This window comes from Rhinatrema bivittatum, chromosome 1 (assembly GCF_901001135.1).
Source record: "Rhinatrema bivittatum chromosome 1, aRhiBiv1.1, whole genome shotgun sequence".
NCBI classification, from domain to species: Eukaryota; Metazoa; Chordata; class Amphibia; order Gymnophiona; family Rhinatrematidae; genus Rhinatrema; species Rhinatrema bivittatum.
Window position 1 is genome coordinate 339,567,737 of NC_042615.1, and position 27,123 is coordinate 339,594,859.

The 27,123-nt window shown below is 42.9% G+C and overlaps 1 protein-coding gene across 6 annotated transcripts in view; it reads right to left on the reverse strand.

Annotated features, from left to right (window-relative positions):
• ANKRD17 (ankyrin repeat domain 17) overlaps positions 1 to 27,123 on the reverse strand; it is a 488,939-nt gene that overhangs the window by 140,114 nt on the left and 321,702 nt on the right. For all 6 annotated transcript variants that reach the window (XM_029598806.1, XM_029598799.1, XM_029598782.1 and 3 more), the window contains exons 20-22: positions 25,731 to 25,944; positions 11,769 to 11,944; positions 10,770 to 10,932 (exon numbers count right to left, since the gene is read on the reverse strand). In XM_029598806.1, coding sequence (XP_029454666.1) covers positions 10,770 to 10,932; positions 11,769 to 11,944; positions 25,731 to 25,944 — 553 coding nt within the window. The remainder of the gene's footprint in view (positions 1 to 10,769; positions 10,933 to 11,768; positions 11,945 to 25,730; positions 25,945 to 27,123) is intronic.

The following is a 27,123-nucleotide window of genomic DNA, read 5'->3' on the forward strand; positions in this document are numbered from 1 at the left end:
TGGTCTGTTGCAACTGCAAAGCTTGAGTGTGAGAGTCTGGGTTAATATCAAAATCTTCCACTAAAGTTTGAAAAGTGTGTATACCCACCTCTTCATCTCACATTTGAGCTAAAGTTACTAAGCCTTGCCCTCTCCAGTCTTTAAAGGCTAGAGAGAAAAGTACAGCTTGATAATGATGAATTACTATATATGAGAGAGATAGGTGACAGCTGTTCCCCAGTCAGAACCAAACAATTAGTGACTTGTTGCAATAGCTACAACGTATGCACCAATATCGGACTATGTCTACAAATCTTACAACACTGCGGCACATCTAGAGCCATAAAAGGAAGAACAGCTAAATCAAGTCCGCCTGCTCACACACCATAAGTACCCAAGAGGCAGAGGAGCCAAAAATCCAGGCCTGGAGACACACTAACCTAGCCGCCCAGTAATCTAGAAGATTAGGCAGGGCCATCCCACCTTTCTTTGTAATACCTCTTTTTAATCTTGCTTTGCAGTGACTTAGGAATGCTTCCCACAGTTGCAAGAGGTTAGAGTAAGGGCAGGAGGTGCCCTACTCAGCTCCAATGCATCGGTGACTGGCCGTGCAGGACTGTCATCCAAGGAGGAACCTGAATCAGAGGTGTCCTCTGAACTCCGAGAACTAGACCCCCAACCTGCCTTTCTGCACCTTTTCCTCTTAGCCCCTTTACCAGTACTTTTACCCCCCAGCCATCTGTGGAATGCCTCCCTGCTCCCCGACCAATTCACTCTACTGGACTGCTTCTTTTGCATCTGTTTTTACCGCTCCACCGCTGGGCACCCCTGCAGCCGAGTCATCTGTTGCCAGCCCGATCTGGGACTGTGCTGCCTCCGAACCAACAATGACTTCATGGTCCTCCTGCGCCACAGGTCCTTTGAGAACTGGTGCCTGCCAAACCTCCGAATAGACTGTAACTGGAACTGCTGATGTCCCTTTGCTGCTTCCAACACCCTGGCCCCTGCCATTGAAGGGTCTGAGATATCATGACAAACAGGCACAGACCCCACCCACGTAAGCAAAAAGAGGTGAACCAGGAATAATTCCTATGTGACCAGGACAGACTGTGGCACCCATTCTCTGCCATTTCCTTCACCCAAGGTTGGACTGCTGCCCTCTGGAGGCTTACTTTGAACATTCTGCATGCCGGGCTGTGCATGCTGTGAAGCCCTACTTGCAGCCCATACTGCCCCTTGCCCCATTGAGAACCACCAAAACCATGACCGGGCAAGTGCACCCAGGGCCTGCTTCCCCACTCATTGCTTCCTGGGAGCAGCCAGTTAGATGTGCTCACTTGGCTCCTGATCTGGGTGGAGGCTGGTGCTGCCTTGAGCTGTTCATTTAAAGCTGGAGCTCCGTCGTCGCCATTTTGCAGCAATGGCTGATTCAGTCTCACTCCCATTCCACGGGCCTGCCTAGGCATCGACACCAATGCTGGAGATGGAAATGTATAAAGTGCTTGAACACAGGCTTTGCTGCTGCCCTTCGCTGGCTATTACTGCAAACTCCTCCCCCTTTCTTTAAATCGATGGGGCCCGCCAAATTTAATAGTCACCTTATCCTGTGTGCAAGTACCTGACTGCCTGCTCTCCATCGCCTCGCTTCACTGACTAGCAGTGGATACTCCCCTCTGCGACATCTGGCGCCACCTCACCTCCTCTGCTCGCCACCGTATCGGTCGCAGATGCTATGGTGACGTACTGACCAGCCACACATTGTGCGTATACTCTGACTATCTTACAATTGATGTGCAGATGCCTCCACTCAACAGAGGATCGCCGACTGCTCCGCATTGCTGTCCCAAATGTGATCATCACCAACCACTCTGGCTCCTGACCTGCACAAGTGCCATTAGCGCCATCGCAAAAATTCTCTGGCAACTCAAATCACGCACCGAAATACAATTGCTCACTGCCTCCCCTCTGCACTTTCAGCCCCCTTTCCACTGACCGATGGCTGCTAACCACCTGCCGGGAACACCCAGGGCAACCAACATATGAATGCGGCAGACCTGTAAATATGGCGGGTGCCACCAATTCACAGTTTAAATGCCTTATCTCGCGCAGGCCAGCTTGCCATGTTGAGAGATCCTTCCATGCAAGCTGTGTGGGACCTCATATTTAAGGTTATTTACTATAATTACTATTGTTTGTATTTGATTTATTTTCATTTTTTTCTCATTGTTTTAAGATTTTGAATTTTAATTTTTATGTTATTTTTCATATCTTAAATTTTAATTTGTTCTATTTACTATTAGTTTTAATGTATGCTATGTTTATTTTTTATTATGTACATTGCATAGACATACATTTGTAAGAAATTTGGTTCATCAGAATTAATAATAATAAAAAGGAGGTTATATTGCTCCTCTGTAAGCCCTTGGTGAAACCTCATTTGGAATATAGTGCACAATTCTGGAGACCACATCTTCAAAAGGATTTAAACTTAATAGCGTCTTTCCAGAGGGTGGCTACTAAAACAGTCAATGGTCATGTTATAAAGCATATGAGGCAGACAAAGATAAAAACATGTTGGGAGAGGGGAAATACAGACATTTAAATACCTCTAAGGTATCAACACACAGGAGGTGAGCCTCTTTCACTGGAAAGGAGGCTCTGGACAGGGGGTCATGGGATGAGGTGGGGAGGAGGTAGACTCAGAAGTAATCTAAAGGAAGTATTTACAGAAATGGTGATGGATGCATGGAACAGCCTCCAGGTGGAGGTGGTGGAGTTGAGGACAGTATCTGAATTCAAGATAGCATGTGACAAGCACAGGAGATTTCTGTGGGAGTGGTAAGGATTGTAAAATTGAGTAGTTGGTTTGGAGGGGCAGACTAGATAGCCATATGGCCTATTTTCTGCCATGTTTTTTTTATGTTACTAACATTTTTTTATGTTTTTATGTTTCTAACATTATTTATATTCGCGAGCACAGACTATTGTAACACACTCTTCCTTGGATTACCATATACAACACTAAGACCACTACAAATCCTACAGAACTCTGCAGCCAGAATTCTAACTGGAAAAAGCAGAAGAGATCACATCACTCAAACACTCGCTGAATTACATTGGCTGCCAATTGAACAAAGAGTGCAATTTAAAACACTATGCACAATCCACAAACTAATCTATGAGGAAAATACTGACTGGCTAAACACTGCACTACGACTACATGTCCCCCAGAGAAATCTAAGATCAGCCAATAAAGCTCTACTAACCATCCCCTCTGTAAAGACAGCAAAACTGACACAGGTAAGAGAGAGAGCACTATCCCTGGCCAGTCCAATATTATGGAACACACTACCACTCGAAATAAGACTAATGAAAGATCTAAAACTCTTTAAAAAAAAGTTTAAAAACATGGCTCTTCAAAAAAGCTTTTCACAATGAGAGTGGGGAGTAAGGAATACTAGCGGACAAGAAAGAGAACTCCGGCACACTGTTAAAAGTCAACAAATAGCAGTTATCCCTCCTTTATTATTTATTATTTTTTCTCATACCTAAAGATTAATTTAAGAGTACAGTATTCTCATATGGATATCCTATTATTCGTATAAATGGAATTTCCAATCCACAATCCAAATAGCGTATATTATTTGATTCATGTAACCGAAACTTTATTGGCACCTACTAGCTAATTTATAATCCTAACCAGACTTATGTGCCTATCTGTAAACTGTTGTGATGGTATACTACTAAACGACGGTATAGAAAAGTTTTTAAATAAATAAATAAATAAATAAATAAATATTGCATTTAGAAATAAAATCCAATTTGAACTTCTGATCCTAAAGTTAGAATCCACTTATGAAAATTAAAATATATAGAAGAATATATCAAATAAGTTTCTTTTAGTGGACACCAGGGTTTATTGTCAGATGAAGGAAAGAAGATCCACACATTTGGACGTTCATCAAAAGACATCAGTAATACTTTACCTGCACTTATAAAAATATAGTGGAGGGCTGAGAAAGGTCAGTGCTATAAGGAAATTTATGACATGAGGAGATCATTTTCCTACTTTTGTTTTTTTTAAGTGGGAGTGGAACAGAGGTCATACTGGGAATGGGTGCTTCAAAGTGGGATAGACATGTTAGATATGCTGCAGCATTTTATAGGCAGTGCGGGTTTTTTTGCCAGGTCATTGACCTGAACTTTTTTTTTTTTTTAATTAAATGCAGCAGATTCCTTCCTTTTCTCCACTACTGTGAGTAGAAACTGATCCCAACCTGGTATTTTATTGTATTTTATTAAAAGAAATCACCATTGCTTATAGGTGCTATGGCCAATGAAATAAAAACCCCAAGATAGGAGTTCGGTGTGAGTGGGGTTGTGGCAATCTGTTACCTGGAATTTAACAAGAGTCCAGTTCATTCCTTACATAGTTTTAAGCCTGCAGATCGACTTTTAGAAATCTGAGCCATTAATTTACATTCCTCCTCAGCATCCTATTCTATACTAAATCCAACAAAAGAGATCATATAACACCAATTCTAAAGAAGCTCCACTGGCTCCCAGTCAAATCTCGAATCCTGTTTAAACTTCTATCAATCACCCACAAAGCCATATTCAACAACACTCCACTGGACCTCAGAATCCCTCTTCAGCTTCACACCTCTTCCCGACCGCTAAGATTAGCACAAAGAGGAACTCTACATGCACCTCCCATGAAAACATCTTTAAGTAAAAGAGCTCTATCCACAGCAGGCCCCAAACAGTGGAATCTGCTTCCTCCGGAGCTAAGGCTGATACATTGCCCCAACACGTTCAAAAAAAGACTCAAGACAAGGCTATTCGGTCAAGCATTCCCTTAACTTACTTAGTCTTCCACAGCTCCCATAGACTGTTTTCATACTGTTGACGTCCAGAACCTATGCTCATGTTTTTACTCATCAATAAGAAATTTCTCCCTCCTCCCCCCCTCCACGAACAACCTTCCTTCCCCCTCCCCCCCCCCATTAGCAAACCTCCCTCCCCATGCGCTAGTTTCACTCTAATAGTGCATACTGCTACTGTTCCTAGTTATGTTATGTTATATTATCCAAGTTGTTCACTCCCTTGTTCATTGTAAGACATATGTTGTCATTGTTTTCTACTTGTTATAATGTAAACCGGAGTGATAAGTAATTCTGTTACCTGAACTTCGGTATAAAAAAAGTTATAAATAAATAAATAAATATACAAATTTTAACTGCAGAGAGGAGATGATACTGTCACTTTAAACATCATGAAGTCTTATAGCTTTAGATTTGATAACTGTAGATTTGATTACTGATTCAAGGTGGATGAATATGTATACTTTATAACAACTGTATGAAATATGATAAAGATCAGAATCTACCTTCAATATGAAGATAACTATGGTGTAAACAATACTTCAAAATATCGGTACACCTGGTCTTCTCTTAACACTTATTGAGAGCAAGCTAACATATATTTGTGGGACCTCTCTTCTCAGGGTCATGGTATATTTACCAGACTCTATCTCATGGTTCTGGGTCCATTTTACTTTATATTTTTTTGTTATTTGTTTGTCATTTTTCACCAATCACCATTTTTTGAATTAAATCTTTTTTTCTTTTTTCAAAGCCAATGAACATAGTCACTTTTCAAAAGTCACTGAACTCAACATCAAAAGTACTTATCTGCACAACCCAACACGATCGCGTTTCGGACCACATCCCTTAGGGTCCTGCTTCAGGGGACTAAGATTTTCATCATTTTTCTGTGACAAAATAACCAACAGGAAAAGTTCAATTGCTGCATTCAGTCATGTACGTTCTTATATCCGCGATCCCAGCGTTGGAATCGCCGTTCTTTAAAACATGGCTCCTACCGGATGGCTTTTAAAGAGCTAAATACGGAAGTCCCTCCCCTCTTCATTCCTGATAGACCGATCCACAGTCGCCACCTAGGTCGGATTCCTGCATGAATTCCCCTCAGTGCAGTTCTCCATTACGTCGTCTTTCATTTGCGTCCATTTTTTTGAGAGAACGTAACTTTCCACTGCTTAGCGTAGTCTTCAACCAGGTCAGATTTTTGCATGCATTGTCCTCAACACAGTTCTCAATCACGTCATCCTTCAATTGCGTCTACTTTTTTAGAGGAACGTAACTATACGTTACCGACGTGCTCCTAAATCAGGTCGGAATAATAACTCGGTCTTCCGCAGTTCAATTCTCCATCACGTCGTCTTTCATTTACGTCTCTTTCATTTTGCTACTCTAATTTTAAACGATTTTATCTCTCCCCTATTGGGTTCAACTCGGACTACGGCAATGATAATTTTTGGTAATTTTTGATAGGCTTCTATCCCCACAAGTCCTCGCAGATCCTGAACAACCCAATATATTGGTTTCTTCTCACAACTATCCTCAAATTAACGAATACCAATTTATTTTCTCATTCAGACCTCCAGGATCCATTGTGTTTAGGGTATAAATCCAATGATGTTCCCGTTTATTAAGATGATATTGAATGTCCCCTCCTCTACTACTTGGTCGTATTTTTTCTATGATTAGCCACCGTAAATCAGTAAACACATGTTTATATGACACACAATGTTGTACTAAAGGGGCTGCCATTTTCGATGTCTTCAAACAGCTTCTGTGTTCGATCAAACGGGTACGAATTTTTCTTTTGGTTCTCCCCACATAACTTAATCGACACGGACATTGTATGACATAAATGACGCCCTCAGAGTCACAAGATGTCATGGATCTAAGTTTTACCTGAAAATTTGAATGTGGCTCCTGCCATTCTTCGCCAGACCACGAGAGAGAGCACATTTCACAATGACCACATGGGTAATGACCCCCACTTGTCAAATTCCCTGTCATCGACTGAAAGGTGGAATGTACCACCATATCCTTTAGATTTTGTCCTCTAAAGAACGCAAATCTTGGACCTGTTTGAAAAATGGTATGTAAAGCCAACACTTGCCAGAATGCTCCGTAGCTTCAAAGGAGTTTTCTTCAGTCATCAATTTATCACATATGACATTGTCTGAAGAGGCAATTGGAGCTTTAGATAAAGGATTATCATATGTCCCCCATTGTAAATATGATTCTTTTCAAACTCGGATAGATCTACATAGATTTTTCAGACGGTTACAACTGGATTTATTTTTTTCAGATAAAGATACAGTCGATGGGTCTATTATTACACCTCGATCCACTTGGCTACCTCCTGGACCAGTGGATCCAGCAATATCTACATTCATACAGCTAGTATTGAAAGATCTTACTGTGTTAGAAGAGCAAGATCAGTTTAAGAGAAATCAATTTGCTACTGATTGGTCATTGTTACAATACCAAGCCCTTAAACAGCTGTCTGACAATAAAGAGATTACTGTAAAGCCAGCCGATAAAGGAGGGGCTATTATCATACAAAACACCCAAGACTATGTTGCTGAAATTCGACGCCAGTTGAGTGATGAGACATATCTTCCTTTAGAAGAAAATCCCACCTCAGCCCTTCAAGAACAAATTGAATCGTTAGTTGATCATGGTGTGAAAAGAGGTTTTGTGACATTGAGAGAAGCCAGAGCATTAAAAATAAAACATCCAATTGACCCTGTACTGTATACCTTGCCCAAAGTACATAAAGATTTGGAACATCCCCCGGGACGCCCTATAGTGGCAGGTAGAGGATCTGTGTTGGAGCCGCTATCTACTTTTTTGGAGTTCTTCTTAAAACCATTTGTCAAAGAAGCTCGCTCGTTCATTCAGGATACTTCACATATGCTGCGAATACTACAGGATGTTACGGATCTTCCCAATGAATATTGGCTAGTCACGTTGGTTATTTCAGCATTATATACAAGTATCCCGCAGCAAGAGGCATTTACATTGATGGAACAGTTTTTTCACAAACGTCAGCTACCGCATAGAGTTCCGTCATCATTTTTATCTGAATGTTTGCGGTTGGTACTGTTAAAAAATTTTTTCAATTTGATGGGCAGTTTTTCTTACAAGTAAGAGGAGTGGCAATGGGTGCTACAGTTGCACCTGACATTGCGAATCTCTACGTTACACAATTCGAGGAGCGTTATTTATATTGCTCTCAATGGTTTACAAAAATGTTATCGTACAAACGTTATATTGACGATATCTTTTTCATTTGGTTGTCATCACTGGAAGATCTCAAATTGTTTTTGGCTTGGTTCAATTCATTGGATTCACACCTACAATTTACTGCTCAATATGAACAAACAGCGATAGCGTTTTTGGATATCTGGATTAAGCGTGAAGGTGATAAAATCAGCACTACCTTGTATCGAAAGAAGACAGATCGGAATAATTATTTACGATTTTCCAGCGTTCATCCGTCCCGCCTCAAAGATGGGTTACCTATTTCACAATTTCTTCGATTACGTCGATTATGCTCTACTGAAGTAGAATTTCGGACCCAAGCAACCGAGCTAGTGGATAGATTTTGCCAAAAGGGCTATCCAAAATCAGTTATTAAGAAAGCCTTTAAACGGGCTCTATTTGCAAATAGAGAATTGCTCTTGGACTATCAACAACGCCCATTCTCTAAATATCTCACCTGTACCTTAAGATACTCTGGTCAAGTTCAGTCAGTAATCAATGTGATTCGAAATCATTGGCAAGTGTTGGCTTTACATACCATTTTTCAAACAGGTCCAAGATTTGCGTTCTATAGAGGACAAAATCTAAGAGATATGGTGGTACATTCCACCTTTCAGTCGATGACAGGGAATTTGACAAGTGGGGGTCATTACCCATGTGGTCATTGTGAAATGTGCTCTCTCTCGTGGTCTGGCGAAGAATGGCAGGAGCCACATTCAAATTTTCAGGTAAAACTTATATCCATGACATCTTGTGACTCTGAGGGCGTCATTTATGTCATACAATGTCCGTGTCGATTAAGTTATGTGGGGAGAACCAAAAGAAAAATTCGTACCCGTTTGATCGAACACAGAAGCTGTTTGAAGACATCGAAAATGGCAGCCCCTTTAGTACAACATTGTGTGTCATATAAACATGTGTTTACTGATTTACGGTGGCTAATCATAGAAAAAATACGACCAAGTAGTAGAGGAGGGGACATTCAATATCATCTTAATAAACGGGAACATCATTGGATTTATACCCTAAACACAATGGATCCTGGAGGTCTGAATGAGAAAATAAATTGGTATTCGTTAATTTGAGGATAGTTGTGAGAAAAAACCAATATATTGGGTTGTTCAGGATCTGCGAGGACTTGTGGGGATAGAAGCCTATCAAAAATTACCAAAAATTATCATTGCCGTAGTCCGAGTTGAACCCAATAGGGGAGAGATAAAATCATTTAAAATTAGAGTAGCAAAATGAAAGAGACGTAAATGAAAGACGACGTGATGGAGAATTGAACTGCGGAAGACCGAGTTATTATTCCGACCTGATTTAGGAGCACGTCGGTAACGTATAGTTACTTTCCTCTAAAAAAGTAGACGCAATTGAAGGAATGACGTGATTGAGAACTGTGTTGAGGACAATGCATGCAAAAATCCGACCTGGTTGAAGACTACGCTAAGCAGTGGAAAGTTACGTTCTCTCAAAAAAATGGACGCAAATGAAAGACGACGTAATGGAGAACTGCACTGAGGGGAATTCATGCAGGAATCCGACCTAGGTGGCGACAGTGGATCGGTCTATCAGGCATGAAGAGGGGAGGGACTTCCGTATTTAGCTCTTTAAAAGCCATCCGGTAGGAGCCATGTTTTAAAGAACGGCGATTCCAACGCTGGGATCGCGGATATAAGAACGTACATGACTGAATGCAGCAATTGAACTTTTCCTGTTGGTTATTTTGTCACAGAAAAATGATGAAAATCTTAGTCCCCTGAAGCAGGACCCTAAGGGATGTGGTCCGAAACGCGATCGTGTTGGGTTGTGCAGATAAGTACTTTTGATGTTGAGTTCAGTGACTTTTGAAAAGTGACTATGTTCATTGGCTTTGAAAAAAGAAAAAAAGATTTAATTCAAAAAATGGTGATTGGTGAAAAATGACAAACAAATAACAAAAAAATATAAAGTAAAATGGACCCAGAACCATGAGATAGAGTCTGGTAAATATACCATGACCCTGAGAAGTGAGGTCCCACAAATATATGTTAGCTTGCTCTCAATAAGTGTTAAGAAAAGACCAGGTGTACCGATATTTTGAAGTATTGTTTACAACTGTGGTACCCGGAATACATATGGTATAAGAGCCAATATTGTGTGATAACTATGGTGTGCCATCTCTCAGTGCCTTTGACAATTTTTTGATTAAAAAAATAATAATAATAAGACATGACATGAGTAAGGCAATGATTCCCAAACCTATCCACTTTTCAGGAGTCACCTGCAGTAGGTCTCTGATATATACAACTATATACCCCATGCATATTCATTATGAATATCCTGGAAACTCAGCTGGCTGTGGGTACCAATAGGATTATGCTATGTACAACATGACAAACATTAGTTATGATTTTGTGGACTGAGAGACTCCAAGCGCTATGGTCACTAAAACACGTGTTGCCTTGTTTTGTACCAATGAAATATCCTGAAAGACCAGAGGACTTTTGAGAAATGTTCAGTAGACCAAATTTCACCATAACAGAGCTTAGTGTAATGAAAGGTTATTGTAATTGTGAATAGAAGGGCAGAGCTTGTGAAATCAGTCAGGAACTGAAAGCAAAACAAATCGTTAAAGTACAGAAGTTAAATCCAGAAACAAAAACCTACCTTTCTAAAGGCTGCCATGAGAGGTGTTATTTTCCTGTTGTCTGCGGCATCTACATCTGCTCCAGCTTGCACCAGTAACTGGACAACATCCAGGTGCCCACCATTTGCTGCCAGCCACAAAGGGGTATTCCCTTTCTTATTACGCACATCAACGTGAGCACCCCTAGAAAAGCACTCAGTTTCATGAGACAACAGCAATTTATTTTCACCTACCTGTCTTCTGCTTTTCCTTTACTGGATGTCTGTGCTCTATGAATGGGTAAAGACAATGCAATTTCTCAGCATTTCTGAAACACATTATGCCTAGACTTTAATCTTATGAGAAGATGCAACTCAGAGGGATATACACAGCATCAAAACCACAAATATTAATCTGCCTGCTACTTTCTTGTATAGAGGTGAGCAACGTTTGCAAAGATCAGTCTTTGTGTGCAGTGGCTCCAAGATGATGCCATATAAAATATTCTTAACTTGCACTACATGCAGCTAGTGATGGCCCTTGAAGCAATGACTATAGCTTACAGAGGACTTCCTTCTTGATTTTGATCTCAACACTGGTTTATTGCAATACATGCAGGCAAAGAGAAGCAACTAAAGGACAATAAGGTCCAAAAATGTTTGCCAAATCTTGTGGACAAATAGTAGGCATGTGCATTTGTTGCTCCATTTATTTCAGAAGTTCACGCGTATCTCATAAGGGTGCAAAACAGATATTCATGTAGGTCTATTTCAGACTACATACATGCAACAGCATTCGTTTTGTGCGCCTTTCCAGTCATGAGATACGCGCGTACTATCAAAATAATGAAACAAATGGAGCAATGAATGCACATGCCTAACAAATAGATTTGTTCCTATAAAAACAGTTCTAAGAAGCTACAGTTCTGAGTTTCTCTGGCTCCTAAAAATATGTATTTTAACCTAATAATGCTATTTCCGTTCTCCTTTGTAGTAATGCTAAGCAGTGCATTCAATGGATTATTTATTCAAATACTGTACCTGCTAATGAGCAGCTCACAGAATTTATAGTGGCCTTTGTCTGCTGCAATGGTCAAAGCTGTGTCTCTTGAAGAAGGTACAGGAGGGGCATTAACATCAGCACCTTTGTCTAGAAGAACTCTGCCTACTTCAGCATAGCCACCAGATGCTGCTTCCATCAACGGTGTAAGACCAGTCTGATTGAAAAGAAAAAACCAGAATTTTTCAAGTTACTTACATAAGATCTACAAACATATTTCACTTGCTAACTCCAACCCAACCTTCTTATTGTTAGGAAATGAACCTGTGCTCCCCCGCTATCGCCGGCCAATCCCCGCGATCGGAGCAGTTCTTGGCGTGGTTCCGCGCCATTCTGCGACCCTCAAGCAGACACTGCCTCGCTCCGCCCTCTTTCACCAGCGTCACTCCCAGCAGCCCCCCACGCCTTGGGCGGGAAACTACGGCATTTAACCTGACAGTCCAGCACAGGTCCTTGCCTCAGCTACAGGCTTGCTTGTGCTGGTGCTGTTTTCTGTGTTTCTTTGCTTGTCACTGTTTAGGATCGTGCCTTGGATTACCCTTGTCTGCTGCCTGCCTACCTCTTGGATTGTGCCTTGGATTACCCTTGTCTGCTGCCTGCCTACTACTTGGATTGTGCCTTGGATTACTCTTGTCTGCCGCCCGCCTTATACCTGGACCGACTTCTGGATTGCGACCAGCCCAGGGCACTTAACTTGCCCCCTCCTCTGAGTTCACTGGCTTGTCATTGGGTCTGCCAGGTAAACTCCTCCTTTGGGCCGCTGCTGTGGACTCCTCCTTGGGTCCACATTAAAAAACCTAACAGCTGAGGCCAGGACCTGTGCTGGACTGTCAGATTAAATGCCGTAGTTTCCCGCGCAAGGGCGGGGGCTGCTGGGAGTGACGCTGGTGAAAGAGGGCGGAGAGAGGCAGCGTTGGCTTGAACGCTGCCGAGGACGGTCCCGATCGCAGGGATTGGCAGGCGATAGCGCGGGAGCACAGGTTCATTTCCTAACACTTAACAAAGATGGTCACGTGAACCTTTATTCACAAAGTAATAGCTTCAAAGCTAAAACTGAGATTCGGACATTAAGGTATGTTTCTGCAGGGTGTCACATGTTAAAGAAATTTAAGAATGCCATATCATCTATTGTGGAAAGAGTAGTGGCTATGAAATTGGAGACGACAGGTTGTCTGATTATTTTGGGTGACTGCTTTCAGCTTATCAAAAATGGGATACAAAAATGTATTTATATTGTACTGCTATTGACAAACAAATGTATTTTGATACACTGGGTGGGAGAAAAGGAACTGTTTTTTGAGCTTTGGGAACAAAACATGAAATACCTGATACATGAGGAAATTTCATAGTTTTAAAACTATGAGTATATGAGAATGGGATTATATGAGAACAGTGATACTTCACTTTCGATGCATATCCAGCATAGCTCTCTGCTTCAACGGCAGGGGAGAAGAAAAAAACTGATACCTCACGCATATCCAGCATAGCTCCCTGCTTCAACGGCAGGGGAGAAGATAAACAACCAATAAGGGCTGTATAACATAATCTGGGTAAAAACAAATAAGCATGGGTGTAGCTTGCTTATTGCGGCGGTTACTACCCCTACTACCTCTAACTAATCAAGCTAGATATTTCACTTGGATGCAGCTCCATCACCGCTCTCTACAATAATGGCGGGGGTGGAAGGGAATTAGAACCAAGAGCTAAGAGAAACAGATAAGTATGAGAGAAAAAATGAGGGAAGCTTGCTGGGCAGACTGGATGGGCCATTTGGTCTTCTTCTGCCGTCATTTCTATGTTTCTATGTTTCTATGTAGATACATTTTGTACTATACTGCCACAATTATAGATGAAGGGTGGCCTAATGGTTAGAGATGCGAACCAGGGCTCAAATCTAAACTGTTAATCCTTGTGACCTTAGGCAAGTCACTTCACCCCTCCATTGCCTTTAGGTACAAACTTAAGATTGTGCGCTCCAGTCCTGGAGGAATTTCCCCATCTTCCAGGGAATTAGGATCTGCCTCATCATTAATGCCATCTGGGCTCCTGTTGGGATTACCCGCAGCAGACAGAGGCGTCTTCTGGCACTTAAACATAAGACTGGAAGAGGGAGGGGCAACCGGGCTGAGGGTCCTACCTGACAGGAGTGGGCGAACCAGAGGACTGCACCTGAAGAAAGGATTGCAAACCTTGGAAAAATCTCCACCCAAGAAAAGACAGCCGGATCCAGGCCAAACCCAGAAGGAACTAGAGTGGGGCCCATTGAACTGTCAACTCCTGTGGAGGAACCAGTCACGGAATTTCCAAAATTCGGCATACCTGCAGCCAGAACATCATCAGGCTGGGAAGATCCAAACGTAGCAAAATCAGAGGAAGACAACTCTCCCTGAGCTTCTAAAACAGTGCTGACATGTGTTAGAAGACACATGAGCTGAGATGCCCAAATATGATAGGCAACACAGAAAGGTACTTAGATTTTCTTGCTCACTGGTGTCATCAGTGCACAGACGGAGAATGTGCATCCAGGCGTCTCATGCTGAAAAAATTTCAAGCGCACAAAATGTATGCACCCCAAGAGCAAGCGCCGCAAAAAGCGCACACGAACTGAGTGCCAAAGACTGGGCCATACCAACCCTTAAAAATTTGATTGCACAAAAAGCACGTCCAAAACTGAGTGCAGAGCCGACACTGCGCACACAGACGTCCTGCAGAGGGCAGGAGAGCACACACAGAAGTGCACGAAAACGCCGCGGCAGCCTACCACGTGGCGCGCAGGCAAGAAGCCTAACTGCGGGGCCTAGCCCACCGGTGCCATTCAACCCACCAGGCTGCCCAGTTCCCCTAAAGGGAGTGGGAACTAATGTCGGAATGGCGTGCCGAGCATGGAGACCAGAGGAAGTCCTGCAAACCCCTCTACACTGTCTCTGCTTTTATGTTTTGTTTTTTTTTGTTTGTTTGTTTTTTAAACTTACCCGAGCTCAGCCTTACCAGCTGAGTACAGACACAGTCTCTGGCAGCGGGGGCAGAGGGCAAATGCCATCACCGCCATGCTCGGCCTCCTGCACCCACTGCCTTTAAGCTGTACAATCAGCTAAGTCCACGCCGGAGAATCCAGCTACCGGACCAAGGCACACATCTGAGGGACCACGGAAAGCACCTCAGAAATTCTCAAATGGGAAAGGGACCATCAGGTATCACCGAAGGATAGCGGGGCTTTCCTTATTCTATTTTACATTCTCCTTTGAAAATCTGAAGCAATCCCCATAGGGAGATGCATGTCCACCATCTGCTGGCAGGGCAGCATAATCTACTGGTCCTGAGTCCATCTGTCTACACACTAGGAAAGTGGTAATAAATACATACAGTAAACACATACCCTGCTAAATGTGATATTGTATATAAAGAAACCTTATCAGGTGTCCAATTTTGTTACGAAGGATTCCTTAGACATGACTATTCTCAATAATGTTCTGTTTAATTTATTTTGCATTGCTTTCTCTTTTTAACATATATTTGTTTTTCAGGCTGATGACTTTAAAACTGCTTGCTAGTAATGTCTAAACTTTGTTGTAGTATTTAAAATTTCTGACTTTTGATGTTTCCATTGGGGCCGATGCAATTATGTGCGCTGACTTTTCAGCACCTGCTTTTTTAATGCACGCATGGCGCCCACAAGGGGGGTGCCATGCAATATGCAAATTAGGGGGGCGCGCTAGGAAAGAGGTGCTAGGGTCACTTATGCGACCTTAGCGCCTCCTTCATAACGCGACCCGCTGCAGCTGCCGGTTATGAAGACTGACGCTGGTAAACTTGGCCTCTCTGTTTTCATAACCGGCCTGTCTGCCAGTAATGAAAACGGCGTCGGTCTTCATAACTCGACAGTCTGCCAAGTTATTTTTTTTACATTAAAAAAGTACAGAAAAGCAGTTTTTACTGCTTTTCTGTACTTCTTTTTAATGCGTTCAACTATTAACGCCTGCTCCAGGCAGGCGTTAATATCTGAGCGATAAATGTGCATCTGAGATGCACATTTATCTTTTTGCATTCGGAGTGAATGAGTAATAGGCTCATTCACATGCATTTGCATGTGATGAGCCTATTACTCATTCACTCCATGTCGGACGCATGATAAATAGGCGCTAATTCCTCTACTACAATATGGGGTGGATTAGCGCCTATTTATCCCGCGTCTGACTGTGGGTTAACAGTGCGCTCGGCTAAGCACACTGTATTGCATCAGCCCCATTGTTTGTGGATCTCTTGCTTCATTTGCCTTCTAATTTGGGGGGATTTTTTTTTTTTTATGCTGGCCAACACATTCTATCATGTTGATCATTAACATATGTAATAAATAGGCTAAGGTTAAGAAATGGAAATGAAAGAATACAATAGTGTAATACAAAAGATTAAAACTTTGGGCTGGCTAGGGCTGCAGATAAAGCGCTTGCAGTTCCTGGGGCTGAGTGTCCCCAGTCTTCACACAATGATGGCAATTACAGGATGGATTTAGTATTCATGATTCCATTCCGGAAGAACTCTGGTGTTTATGGTCCCTAGTCAAGGACCATCACTGCATTGACAGTCTGAAATAAACTGAGTGGGGATATGAAATAAGAGGGAGGAAGCAATCCTTCTCCCTCCTCCCCACAAAAAAAAATGTAGTACTGATTTAACATGGGAGTTTTAGCAATACTTCAGTTAAGATCTTCTATTTTAAAAAACTTAAATTTTATGTAATTCCTACGAAGATACTGATAATGTTTTTGAAAGTATCGTAGTCATTCCTATTAAAGTAAAATTGTGGTGCTGCCTATCAACTCTTCAGAACCCCATAAAACTAATCTCACTGATACAGATTAAAGCATGAACAGTGGACTCAGGGAGAATATTTAATAAAAAAAAAATTTAAAAATACACATTTACAGTTGTGCTCATACATTTACCCTCTCCTGTCAGAATTTAAGATGTGTAGCATTTTAAGAAAATATAAGAGATCAGACAAAACACATCTTATTTTTAATGTGTTTCAAATTAAACGTATGCATCACAGAATAGCACAATCATTAAACAAACCATAACAATAAAAGGAAATAAAATGGTCCTGTTAAAAATGTGTATACCCTTAGATCTTAATATCATTTATTGCCCCCTTTTGCATCAATGATGGCTTGCAGTCTGTGATAGTAGTGAATGAGACCCTTTATTTTCTCCTGTGGTAAAGTTGTCCATTCCTCTTGGCAAAAAGCCTCCAGATCAGGTAAATTCTTTGGTTATCAGGCATGAACTACATGTTTGAGTTCTCCCCAAAGTGGCTCAATGATGGCACTCCAGAATCTTCTTTCTTCTGTTGCAGGCACTATAAGGTCGACTTGGCCTCATGTTTCATAGCACTGTCATGCTGGAAAGTCCAAGTGCAACCAATGCGCAGCTTCCTTATCATGAATGCAAATTTTCTGATCAGATGCTGCATTCATCCTGCCATCAATTTTGACTAAATTCTCAGCAGTGATCTGCCTTCATGCTTCACGGGAGGGATGGTGTTGCCTCCTCTCCAACCATATTTATGGTTGTGACCATAAAGTTCAATTTTGGTCTCATTCCAAATTATTTTGTTCCAGAAGTTGTGAGGCTTTTCTAGGTGCTGTTTGGTGTATCTTAAGCGGGCTGTTTTGTGGTGTTGATGCAGCAATGGCTTTTTTCTGACAACTCTACCATGCAGCCCATTTGTGGTCAAGGTTCTCCTTATTGTGCATGCTGAAAGACCCATACCACTTTGTTTTCCTGGCAGTTGTGTCAAATCTCTCTTGGTCTGGCTTGGTATTAACCTAACCCATAATATTCCACTCCCTGTTCAGAGTTTGAACAGTACTGATTGGAATTTTCAAATATTTCAATATTTTTATAGCCTTTTCCTGATTTATAAAGTTGAGCTACTTTTGCTCACAGATCCTTTGACAATTCTTTTGTTTTCCCCATGCTTCAGTAATCAGCAAAGTCAGAGCAGCCCTGGATGAAATGCACAAGGATTTCGCAAGTGCTAAGAAACTCATTGACTATTTATACACAGAACTAACTAATCAAACAAGGCACAAATGTGGATACCTAATCTTCACTGCCATCTCAACCTGTCTCTCTCATCTTTTAGTGTATATTAGACCAAAATTCAAGGGTATGTAAACTTTATGAACATAAGAAATTTCCATACTGGGTCTGACCAAGGGTCCATCAAGCCCAGCATACTGTTTCTAACAGTGGCCAATCCAGGCTTCAAGTACCTGGCAAGTACCCAAACACTAAGTAGATCCCATGCTATTGATATCAGTAATAGCAGTGTTCTCTAAGTCAACTTGAATAGAGGCAGTTAATGGCCTTCTCCTCTAAGAACTTATCCAAATCTTTTTGAAACCCAGCTACACTATCTGCACTAACTTCATCCTCTGGCAACAAATTCTAGAGCTTAATTGTGTGTTGAGTGAAAAAATGTTCTATTAGTTTTAAATGTGCTACTTGCTAACTTCAAAGAGTGCCCCCTAGTCCTTCAATTACCCTAAAGAGTAAATAACAGATTCACATTTACCCATTTCTAGAACTCTCATGATTTTAAAGACCTCTATCATATTCCCCCCCCCCCCCCCCCCCTCACCAGTCTTCTCCAAGCTGATCAGCCTTAACTTCTTTATCCTTTCCTCACAGGGGAGCTGTTCCCTCTCCTTTATCATTTTGGTCACCCTTCTCTGGTACCTTCTCCATCGCAACTATATCTTTTTTGAGATGCAGCGACCAGAATTGTACACAGTACTCAAGGTGGAGTCTCACTATGGAGCAATACAGAAGCATTATGACATTTTCCATTTTATTCACCATTCCCTTACTACTAATTCTGAACATTGTTTTTTTTGACTGCCGCAGCAGACAATTTCAATACTTTATTCACTATGACGCCTAGATCTTTTTCCTCATGTAACTATAACATGGATTATTTTTCCCTATATGCACCACTTTGCACTTGTCCACATTAAGTTTCATCTGCCACTTGGAAGCCCAATCTTCCCTGTCCTGCTATTTATCATAACCTGCTTGAGATTTAACTACTCTCCATAATTTAGTGTCATCCGCAAATCTGATCGCCTCACTTGTCATACCCCTTTCCAGATCATTTATAAATTTATTTTGGAGCTTTTATATATCGAGGTTTAGCAATTAGCCTTCACCCCGGTTTACAGTGGAACAAATTATTACATCGAACAGGACATGGAACATAGAGTGGCAGAGATTACATCGAACTGTTAGAAGTATATCATAGAACAAATCTTAAAACGCTTGAAAAAGGTCGTAACGTTATTAACTAAACTTTAACGGCAACAAAGAACTGGGAAACGGGTTTCTAAAAAAAACAAGACTTTAGAGCAAAGCAACTTGCAAGTTAAGGTGGGAGGATGGAGGGGGTAAGAAGGGGGTGGGGTGGGGGGGTAGGGGAGGATCGTATGGCGGGAGAAATGGATCGCTGCATTATACGGGTGACATGTTAAGGGGATCGAGCGGATAAGAGCGGTGAAGGGGGGAGGGGGGGAGGGCATTAGGAACTCTTAGTGTGTTCATCCTGTAGGGGAGTTGCTGGTGGAGGGGTTATGACGTTTAGCCCACGCCATCTCTGAATGTTTGGCTAAATAACCAAGTTTTCAGTTCTTTTTTGAAGGATTTGCTGTCGATTATTGAGCTTAGGTATTGTGGTAAGGAGTTCCATATGATTGGACCTGCAATTGAGAAGGCTGTGTTTCTCGTGCTCGTGAGCTTTGCCGATGGAAGTGAGGGTATGTCCAGGAGTAATTTGCTGGTAGTTCTGGTGTATCGTTGAGGTTTTGTGTTGATGGATCATGTTTTTGAGTGTGGTGTTCTCCGTTTTGTATAAGGCGTTGTGCACTATAGTAAGGGTTTTGAATTCGATTCTCTGTTCGATTGGGAGCCAGTGAAGACTTCTTAAAACAGGGGTGATGTGTTCCGATTTTTTTTTGCCTGTTAGGACTCTGGCTGTGGCATTTTGCAGCAGTTGGAGTGGTTTTAGGGTAGATTTGGGAAGACCTAACAGGAGCGAGTTGCAGTAGTCAAGGCTGTTGAAAATCAATGATTGTAGTACTGTACTGAATTCCTGATGGTGGAGAAGAGGTTTTAGATGTTTCAGGACGTGCAGTTTGTAGAATCCTTCTTTGGTTTTGGTTGCAATGCTCTTTTTTAAGTTGAGATCTTTGTCAATCCATATGCCGAGGTTCTTTGTATCATTTTTTATCGGGATGTTAATGTCGATTATAAGGGAGTGTGTATTGATAGTTTGTTCTGGTACATTTCTTCCTATGAGGATGCATTCTGTTTTATTCATGTTCAGGCACAGTTTTAGTTGGTTTAGCATGTTTCTAATTGATGTTAGGTGGTTTGCTGCTGTGGAGAGTGCCTCTTCTAGTGTGTTGGAAATTGGGATGATGAACTGGATGTCATCGGCAAATATATTAAAAAGCACCAGTCAAAGTACAGATCCCTGAGGCACTCCATTGTTTACCTTTTTCCACTATGAAAACTGACCATTTCATCCTATTCTCTGTTTCCAGTCTTTTAACCAGCTTGCAATCCACAAAAGGATATCACCTACTATCCCATGACTTGTTAGTTTTCTTAGAAGCCTCTCATGCGGGACTTTGTCGAACGCCTTCTGAAAATCCAAATACACCACATCTACCGGTTCACCTTTGTCCACATATTTGTTCACCCCTTCAAAATAATGTAGGAGATTTGTGAGGCAAGACTTCCCTTGGGTAAATCCATATTGGCTGTGTCCCATCAATCATGTTTTGTGATTTTATTCTTTGTAACAGTTTCCGTGATTTTTCCTGGCACTGAAGTCAGGCTCACCGGTCTATAGTTTTCCAGATCACTCCTGGATCCCTTTTTAAATATCGGGGTTACATGGGCCACCTTCCAATCTTCAGGTACATTGGATGATTTTAATGATAGGATACATATTAATTGAAATAGGTCTGAGATGTCATTTTTTAGGTCTTTCAGAAACCAGGGGTATATAGCATCTGGTCCAGGTGATTTACTACTCTTCAGTTTGTCAAGCAGGCTTACCATGATTTGGTTCAGTTGATCTCAATCATCACCCATGAAAACCTTCTCCAGAATGGTCTCTCTCCAACATCCTCTTCAGTAAATACCGAAGCAAAGAAATCATTTAACCTTTCCACAATGGTCTTATCTTCTCGAAGTGCTTCTTTAATCTCTTGATCATCTAATTGTTCAACCGACTCCTTCGAAAGCTTTCTGCTTCGGATATATTTTTAAAAGTTTTTCTTGTGAGTTTTTGCCTCTGTGGCCAACTTCTTTTCAAATTCTTTTTTAGCTTTTGCTTTACCCTATTTTCTTCTGACATATTCTTCTTCCAATTTTTGAATGAAGATCTTTTGGCTAAAATAGCCTCTTTCAGCTCACCTTTTAATCATGCTGCCAATTGTTTTGCTTTCCTTCCACCTTTCTTAATGCATGGAATACATCTGGACTGTGCTTCTAGGATAGTAAAAAATTTTTTTAAAAAAAATAATGTCCACGACTGTTGCACACTTTTTACCTTTGCAGCGTACCTGTCAGTTTTTCTCTATTTTTCTCATATTTTCAAAGTTTCCCTTTTGAAAGTTTAGCGCTAGAGATGTGGATTTACTTATTGTCCCCCCTTCCAGTCAATTCAAATTTGATCATATTATGATCACTATTGCCAAGTGGTCCCACCAGTTATCTCTCTCACCAAATCCTGCACTCCACTGAGAATTAGGTCTAAATTTGATCCTTATCTCATTGGTCCCTGAACCAATTGCTCCATAAATGTGTCATTTATTCCATCCAGGAACTTTCTCTCTCTAGCATGCCCTGTTTCACTTACCCAGTCAATATTGGGGTAATTGAAATCTCCCATTACTGCGTTTGGTTAGCTTCCCTAATTTCTCTTAGCATTTCACTGTCCTTCTCACCATTTTGGCCAGGTGGATGGTAGTATACTATCACTCTTCCACAACACACAAGGGATTTATATCCATAAAGATTTGATTATGCATTTAGTCTCATGCAGGATCTTATCCTGTTGGACTCTATGCCATCCCAGACATAAAGCATCACCCCTCCACCAAGATGCTCCTCTCTGTCATCGTGATCATCCAGCTGATGGACAAACTCTCCTCACAGAGGAGGGTTCCGCAGCAAGAATGACGTTTGATAACGATCCTTAAGGAAGACTCTCACTGAGTCTACTAGATTCCAAAATGACTCCCAAACAGGGGTAAGCTTGGAGGGTCACCGGGGAGCAACATTAGGCCAGCTCCCTCATGGATAGACCTCCTGCATCTTAAAGTACCCAAAGGAGAGTGGTATTCTTGACTTTTCTTGGAGCTGATGCCAGTCAGAGCAGTGGCAGCCCTTGTCCGGGAACAGAAAACGAGGGACACCCTTCGAAGGAATGAATAGTCGGGAGTCGAGAAGGGAACCCAAAAGGATTACCCTGGAACCCAGTCGAGTCTCTCCTTCCAGAGAGGAGAGGGAAACAGCGGGATCAGAGTCTAGCAACACCCCAAAGAAGAGTTAAGGCACAATGACCAAACGCTGAGGTGCTGATGAAACCAACCCACTACAGGCAGCCAGCCATGGATAGGGTAGGTCGCCACCTCAATCTTCAGAGGGGCCCCAGCTGAAGATGGTCCAACAACTGCTGATGCCGCTCCTCGGCCCTGAGCTCCAAGGAGACATGTTGATTCACAGACACGGGGCTCTGGATCAGAGGAAAAACATTTAGCAGGGACAGAGCCTCATGAATATGGTAGAGGGCGAAAGACACATGCCTCTGCTGAGAAAGGAGAGGACGCTGGAGCCACTGTCGCAATGTCCACTCACCTCAGAATCAGACTAGGAGTGCAATCCTAGGCCAACCCTGTTGTTGCGCAACACAACCTGTTGTGACCGATCGGAAGGGACAATCTACACACATACAGCAACACCCAGGGTCAGAAGGCAATTGGAAGCCCTCTGCAGCAAAAGCACCCAGGATGGACTCATGCCATGATAATCCATCCACGGATGGTGGTACACCCTTGATCCTGAGCGCAGAGCTTGTGGGAGAAATCCCATGCCCCAGCGAGGGCCAAGAACCACGTGCCCGAGTTGGTGGCTACACGCCACCCCACGACCAAGCACAGAATGTGTAATGACATCTCCTCCACCAGTGCTCCTCAGCACTACGCGATATAGACTGAAGTGGATGCTGAGACCATGCTGAAAGATGGCAGAACTGTAGTGTGGCTGACTGCATAGCAGGGAGAATGCCATCTGGCAGTGACAGAAGCCCTTGGAACAGATGTCTAATCTGTCCCAACCATGCAAGCTGCGCGTCAATATCACAAAAACTCCAGCAGAGTGGAGAGGACAGTGTGACGATGGCATCGCCAGCACCACTGGCACTCTAGGTAAGGCATGATAGAGGATAGCCATCTATGGCATTGCCCCCTTCAGTATCTGAGAACACTTCAGGAGGTGGGCCATCAAAACTGCAGTGGAGCTGGCTCACCTGCGAGTCCCACAGGGAACAATTGCAGCGCAGGTCTTTATGGAGGACTGTGAACATGTCCTGTGATCTATAAGCAGTTTGCCGGTAAATAGCACCATTCCTGGTGTGCCACAGGTGCCCACAGACTTTGACCGCCTGGGGGCCCCGACGCCTGAAGGTAAGGACCAAAGAAGCCATGGGCATCTGCAGGGAGAGGCCTTGCAGCCCCCTGACAGGTCATCGATATCAAAAGGAACTGACGACCAATAGTGCAAACAGCAATTGGCTCACTGATTCATCTGGTGGTGTCAATGCTGCGAGCCAGATGACCTTGCAAGTATTACGGCTGACGAGAGCCTCACTAGCGCCCATTAATATTGATGGTGTGTGCATATAGATGGGGCCCCCAACATTGGGATCGTCGGCTGAAGGGGCAGTTCTGCACTTCTCAGTGTTCTGTAGTGGCCACCACCCAGGAGCCCTGAGGGCACTGGGCCACTGCGTACAGATGCACCAATGCACCAGGCTGCCTCAAGTAGATGGAGACTCCTGTGCTCGATCCGTAAGAGGCCAAGAACCTCTGCACCCCCCCTCCCCACCCCCTGAGGGCTGCAGGGTCATACAGGAGTCTTCAGAGAGTCCTGGAAGTTGATGACCACAGAGACGACAAAGGTGCTCAGTGGCGAATCGAGTGCCTGGTCAATGGGGCTCAACGTAGTCGAGGCAGTAATAAGAGGCATCGGTGATCCGAAGTCTTCTCAGGTGGCCCCACACCTTGATGGCCTCGAGCGTGTCAATGGTAATGGGATGGCACCACATCGTGATGGCATTGAGCTCATGCTGGCACCGAGGTCGCACACCTACAGCACATAGTGGGATCAACAGCATCGAGGGATTGCCACCGCTTTAACCTCGTCAACCCCTAGGGTGGCCATACACACACCTTATTGGATCAAGGGAGTCTGGCATTGAGGGCCCTGCGGTAATCAAGAGCACAAAAGCATCAATGGTACCACGGTCACCACACCACTGATTGCAGAGAGGGTACTGAGGCATCGAGTGCACCGAGGGTACTGTGTCGAAGGGGGGGGGGGGGGGGTGGTCGAGTGCACCGAGCCATCGAGTGAATGAAAGGCACCGTGGCATTAAGTGTGTCAACGGCACAGAGGCATCAAATGCACTGAGGGATTCGAGTGCACCGAAGGCACCATACCATTGAGTGCATCGAGGGCTCCATGTCATCGAGTGTGCCGCATCACGACACCAAGGGCATAGAGGCCTTGATGCTCAAACCAGTGCAGTAAGACTCCAGTTCCACTGATGCCGATGGCACCAAATACCACCATGGCCAGTCAATCACCTCGACGCAACGAGGGTGACCCTGGACCTCAACGGCGTCAGGTAGACCATGGTACCCGAAGATGAGCCCTGTTCCTGATGCAGTTGAGACATTGATGCGGACAAATAGTGCACTAGTCACAGCTGTGCACGAGCAACCATTGATGGGCATGGCACCAAAGAGCGGCAGCAAGCTGCTAGCCCAAGCTCCGATCACCCTCTCTCCCAGGGAGATTGTATTGCCAAGGTGGCAGGCAGGAGGGGAGGCAACGTCATCCAAGGCTCCTGCCTGTGCAGACTAGTTCGAGATGTGGGGAGGATGATCTAGCCTCCCCAAAGGAACAGCATAGTCCTCAATCCTTCCACTGCCTGAATCTCCTGATGCTGAGAGATCGGTGAAGTACCATAGAACTCCAGCTCAGGTAGAACTCAGGCGAGTCCCCAGGCTCAGCAGCCTACACCGATCACCTACGGACTGCATAGTCCAGACAAGACGAACCAAGGAATGTTAGCAGCAAAAAAGACTATTACGTCTGCTTTGCTTTTCAAAAGTAAAGGTTTGGCATCTATGTACTGGTCATTATTTGCATAGCAAGCAGAAATTACCTGCTGCAGAGCTCCTAGTTCCATACCCTGCCAGGATAGGGCAAGGCAGAGATTATCGATCATCATGCACAAGGATCAACCTTTGAATTGTATGCATGCAGAATGGATTTCACTTAATATTTCTTCAAGAAACCTTTCACTTTAACCAAAATTCTGCTTCTACCACCTTTATTTCTGATGCTCCTTTTCACTGTATAGTTTCCTGCAAGACGTTCCCAGCACTTCAATAGCTCATATTTATATATTCACACACACATATATATGTATATACACATCCACAGTCACGCACACACACCCTCTTTTTTTTTTTTTAAATGCAAATAACATTTTGGAGTCAAGAATATAGACCCAACATATACAGCAATATTTTCAAGCAGGAATGCCAAGACTGAGCTAGGAGATGAAATCAGGTTTGCTCTCCTACCTTCGCTCGGTGCTCCACATTGGCTTTTCTATCCAGCAGGAGGCTGACCACTTCGGTCCTTCCCTGAAAGCAGGCCAGCGTAAGGGCAGTGTTCCGATTGGTCTCTATCTGAGCATTAATGTCAGATCCCATGTCCAACAGGAGCTTAACAGCAGCAGTGTGCCCATTCATGGCTGCCAACATTAATGGAGAAATGCCCAACTTGCTACCCGTTCTGAAAAGAGCATATACACATACATACAAGTTAAATTATCAAATGAACTCCTTGCAGGAAAAAAGCAATTCAAAGTGTGATTTTCTAGAAATTAGCATCCCAGCCTGTACAATATAAAATTCTTTACTGATTTCACAAACCTGGAATACTAAGTCACGGCGCAGCTGCATGACCTATCAGCTGTGATCAAAGTCATGAAAGCAGGTTTCACATTGACTAATGACGGGTAGTGCCTACTGCAAACCAACCATAACGTTTTAAGTCAGCTCATAATATTGTTAACTTTATTTATTTATTTATTTATTTATTTAACACTTTTCTATACCGACCTTCATGGTAATGACCATATCAGATCGGTTTACATCAAACAGGGTAAAAATTGAAACAAAAATAAACACATGAACGGAGGCGGCAAAGTTACATTCAAAAAGGAGGGTGAACTTGGAGGCTTAATCAGCTAGAAAGAGAGGCCTAGGATGACAGAAAACTAGTAATATAATACAATAAGGTGAGCGGGCTAGCACTTAATGAACTTTGAGGTACAAGGTTCCATCGTTCATGAAGGGAATTAGGTCATCTAGTGTGTATCCGGGGGATCTGAAGCAGCTTGGCGGAAAAGCCATGTCTTAAGTTTTTTCCTAAATGTTGGGAGGCATGGTTCCAGCCTGAGGTCTGAAGGGATGTTATTCCAAATAGTTGGTCCTGCTGTTGAGAACCCCCGGTCTTTGGTTGAGATGAGGCGCGTGGCTTTAGTTGGAGGAGCTTGCAGAGTTCCTTTGTGGATTTCTCTAATCGGTCTGTTGGAGGTATGGAGTTTGAGGGGGATTTCGAGGTCAAGTTGAAGTTGATTGTGGATGGATTTGTAGATTAAGGTGAGTGATTTGTGTAGGATTCTGAAGTTAACTGGTAACCAGTGTAGGTTTCTGAGGATAGGTGAAATGTGTTCTCCGTGGTTGGTGTTAGTCAAAATTCTGGCTGCGGCATTAACCTATAAGAGACCTTTTTCCACTTCAACGTATGTAGGCTTCACAATTACTTTGTGTATGTTTTAAAAAATCAATATAAAAATTGTTAAAATTCAAACATAGTTCACTATGTCCTCAGCCAAAACCAACTAATGCCAAAAATAAAATGAGGTTTTTGGAACTAAACTAGGCATTAATTTGGGCAGCCTAGATG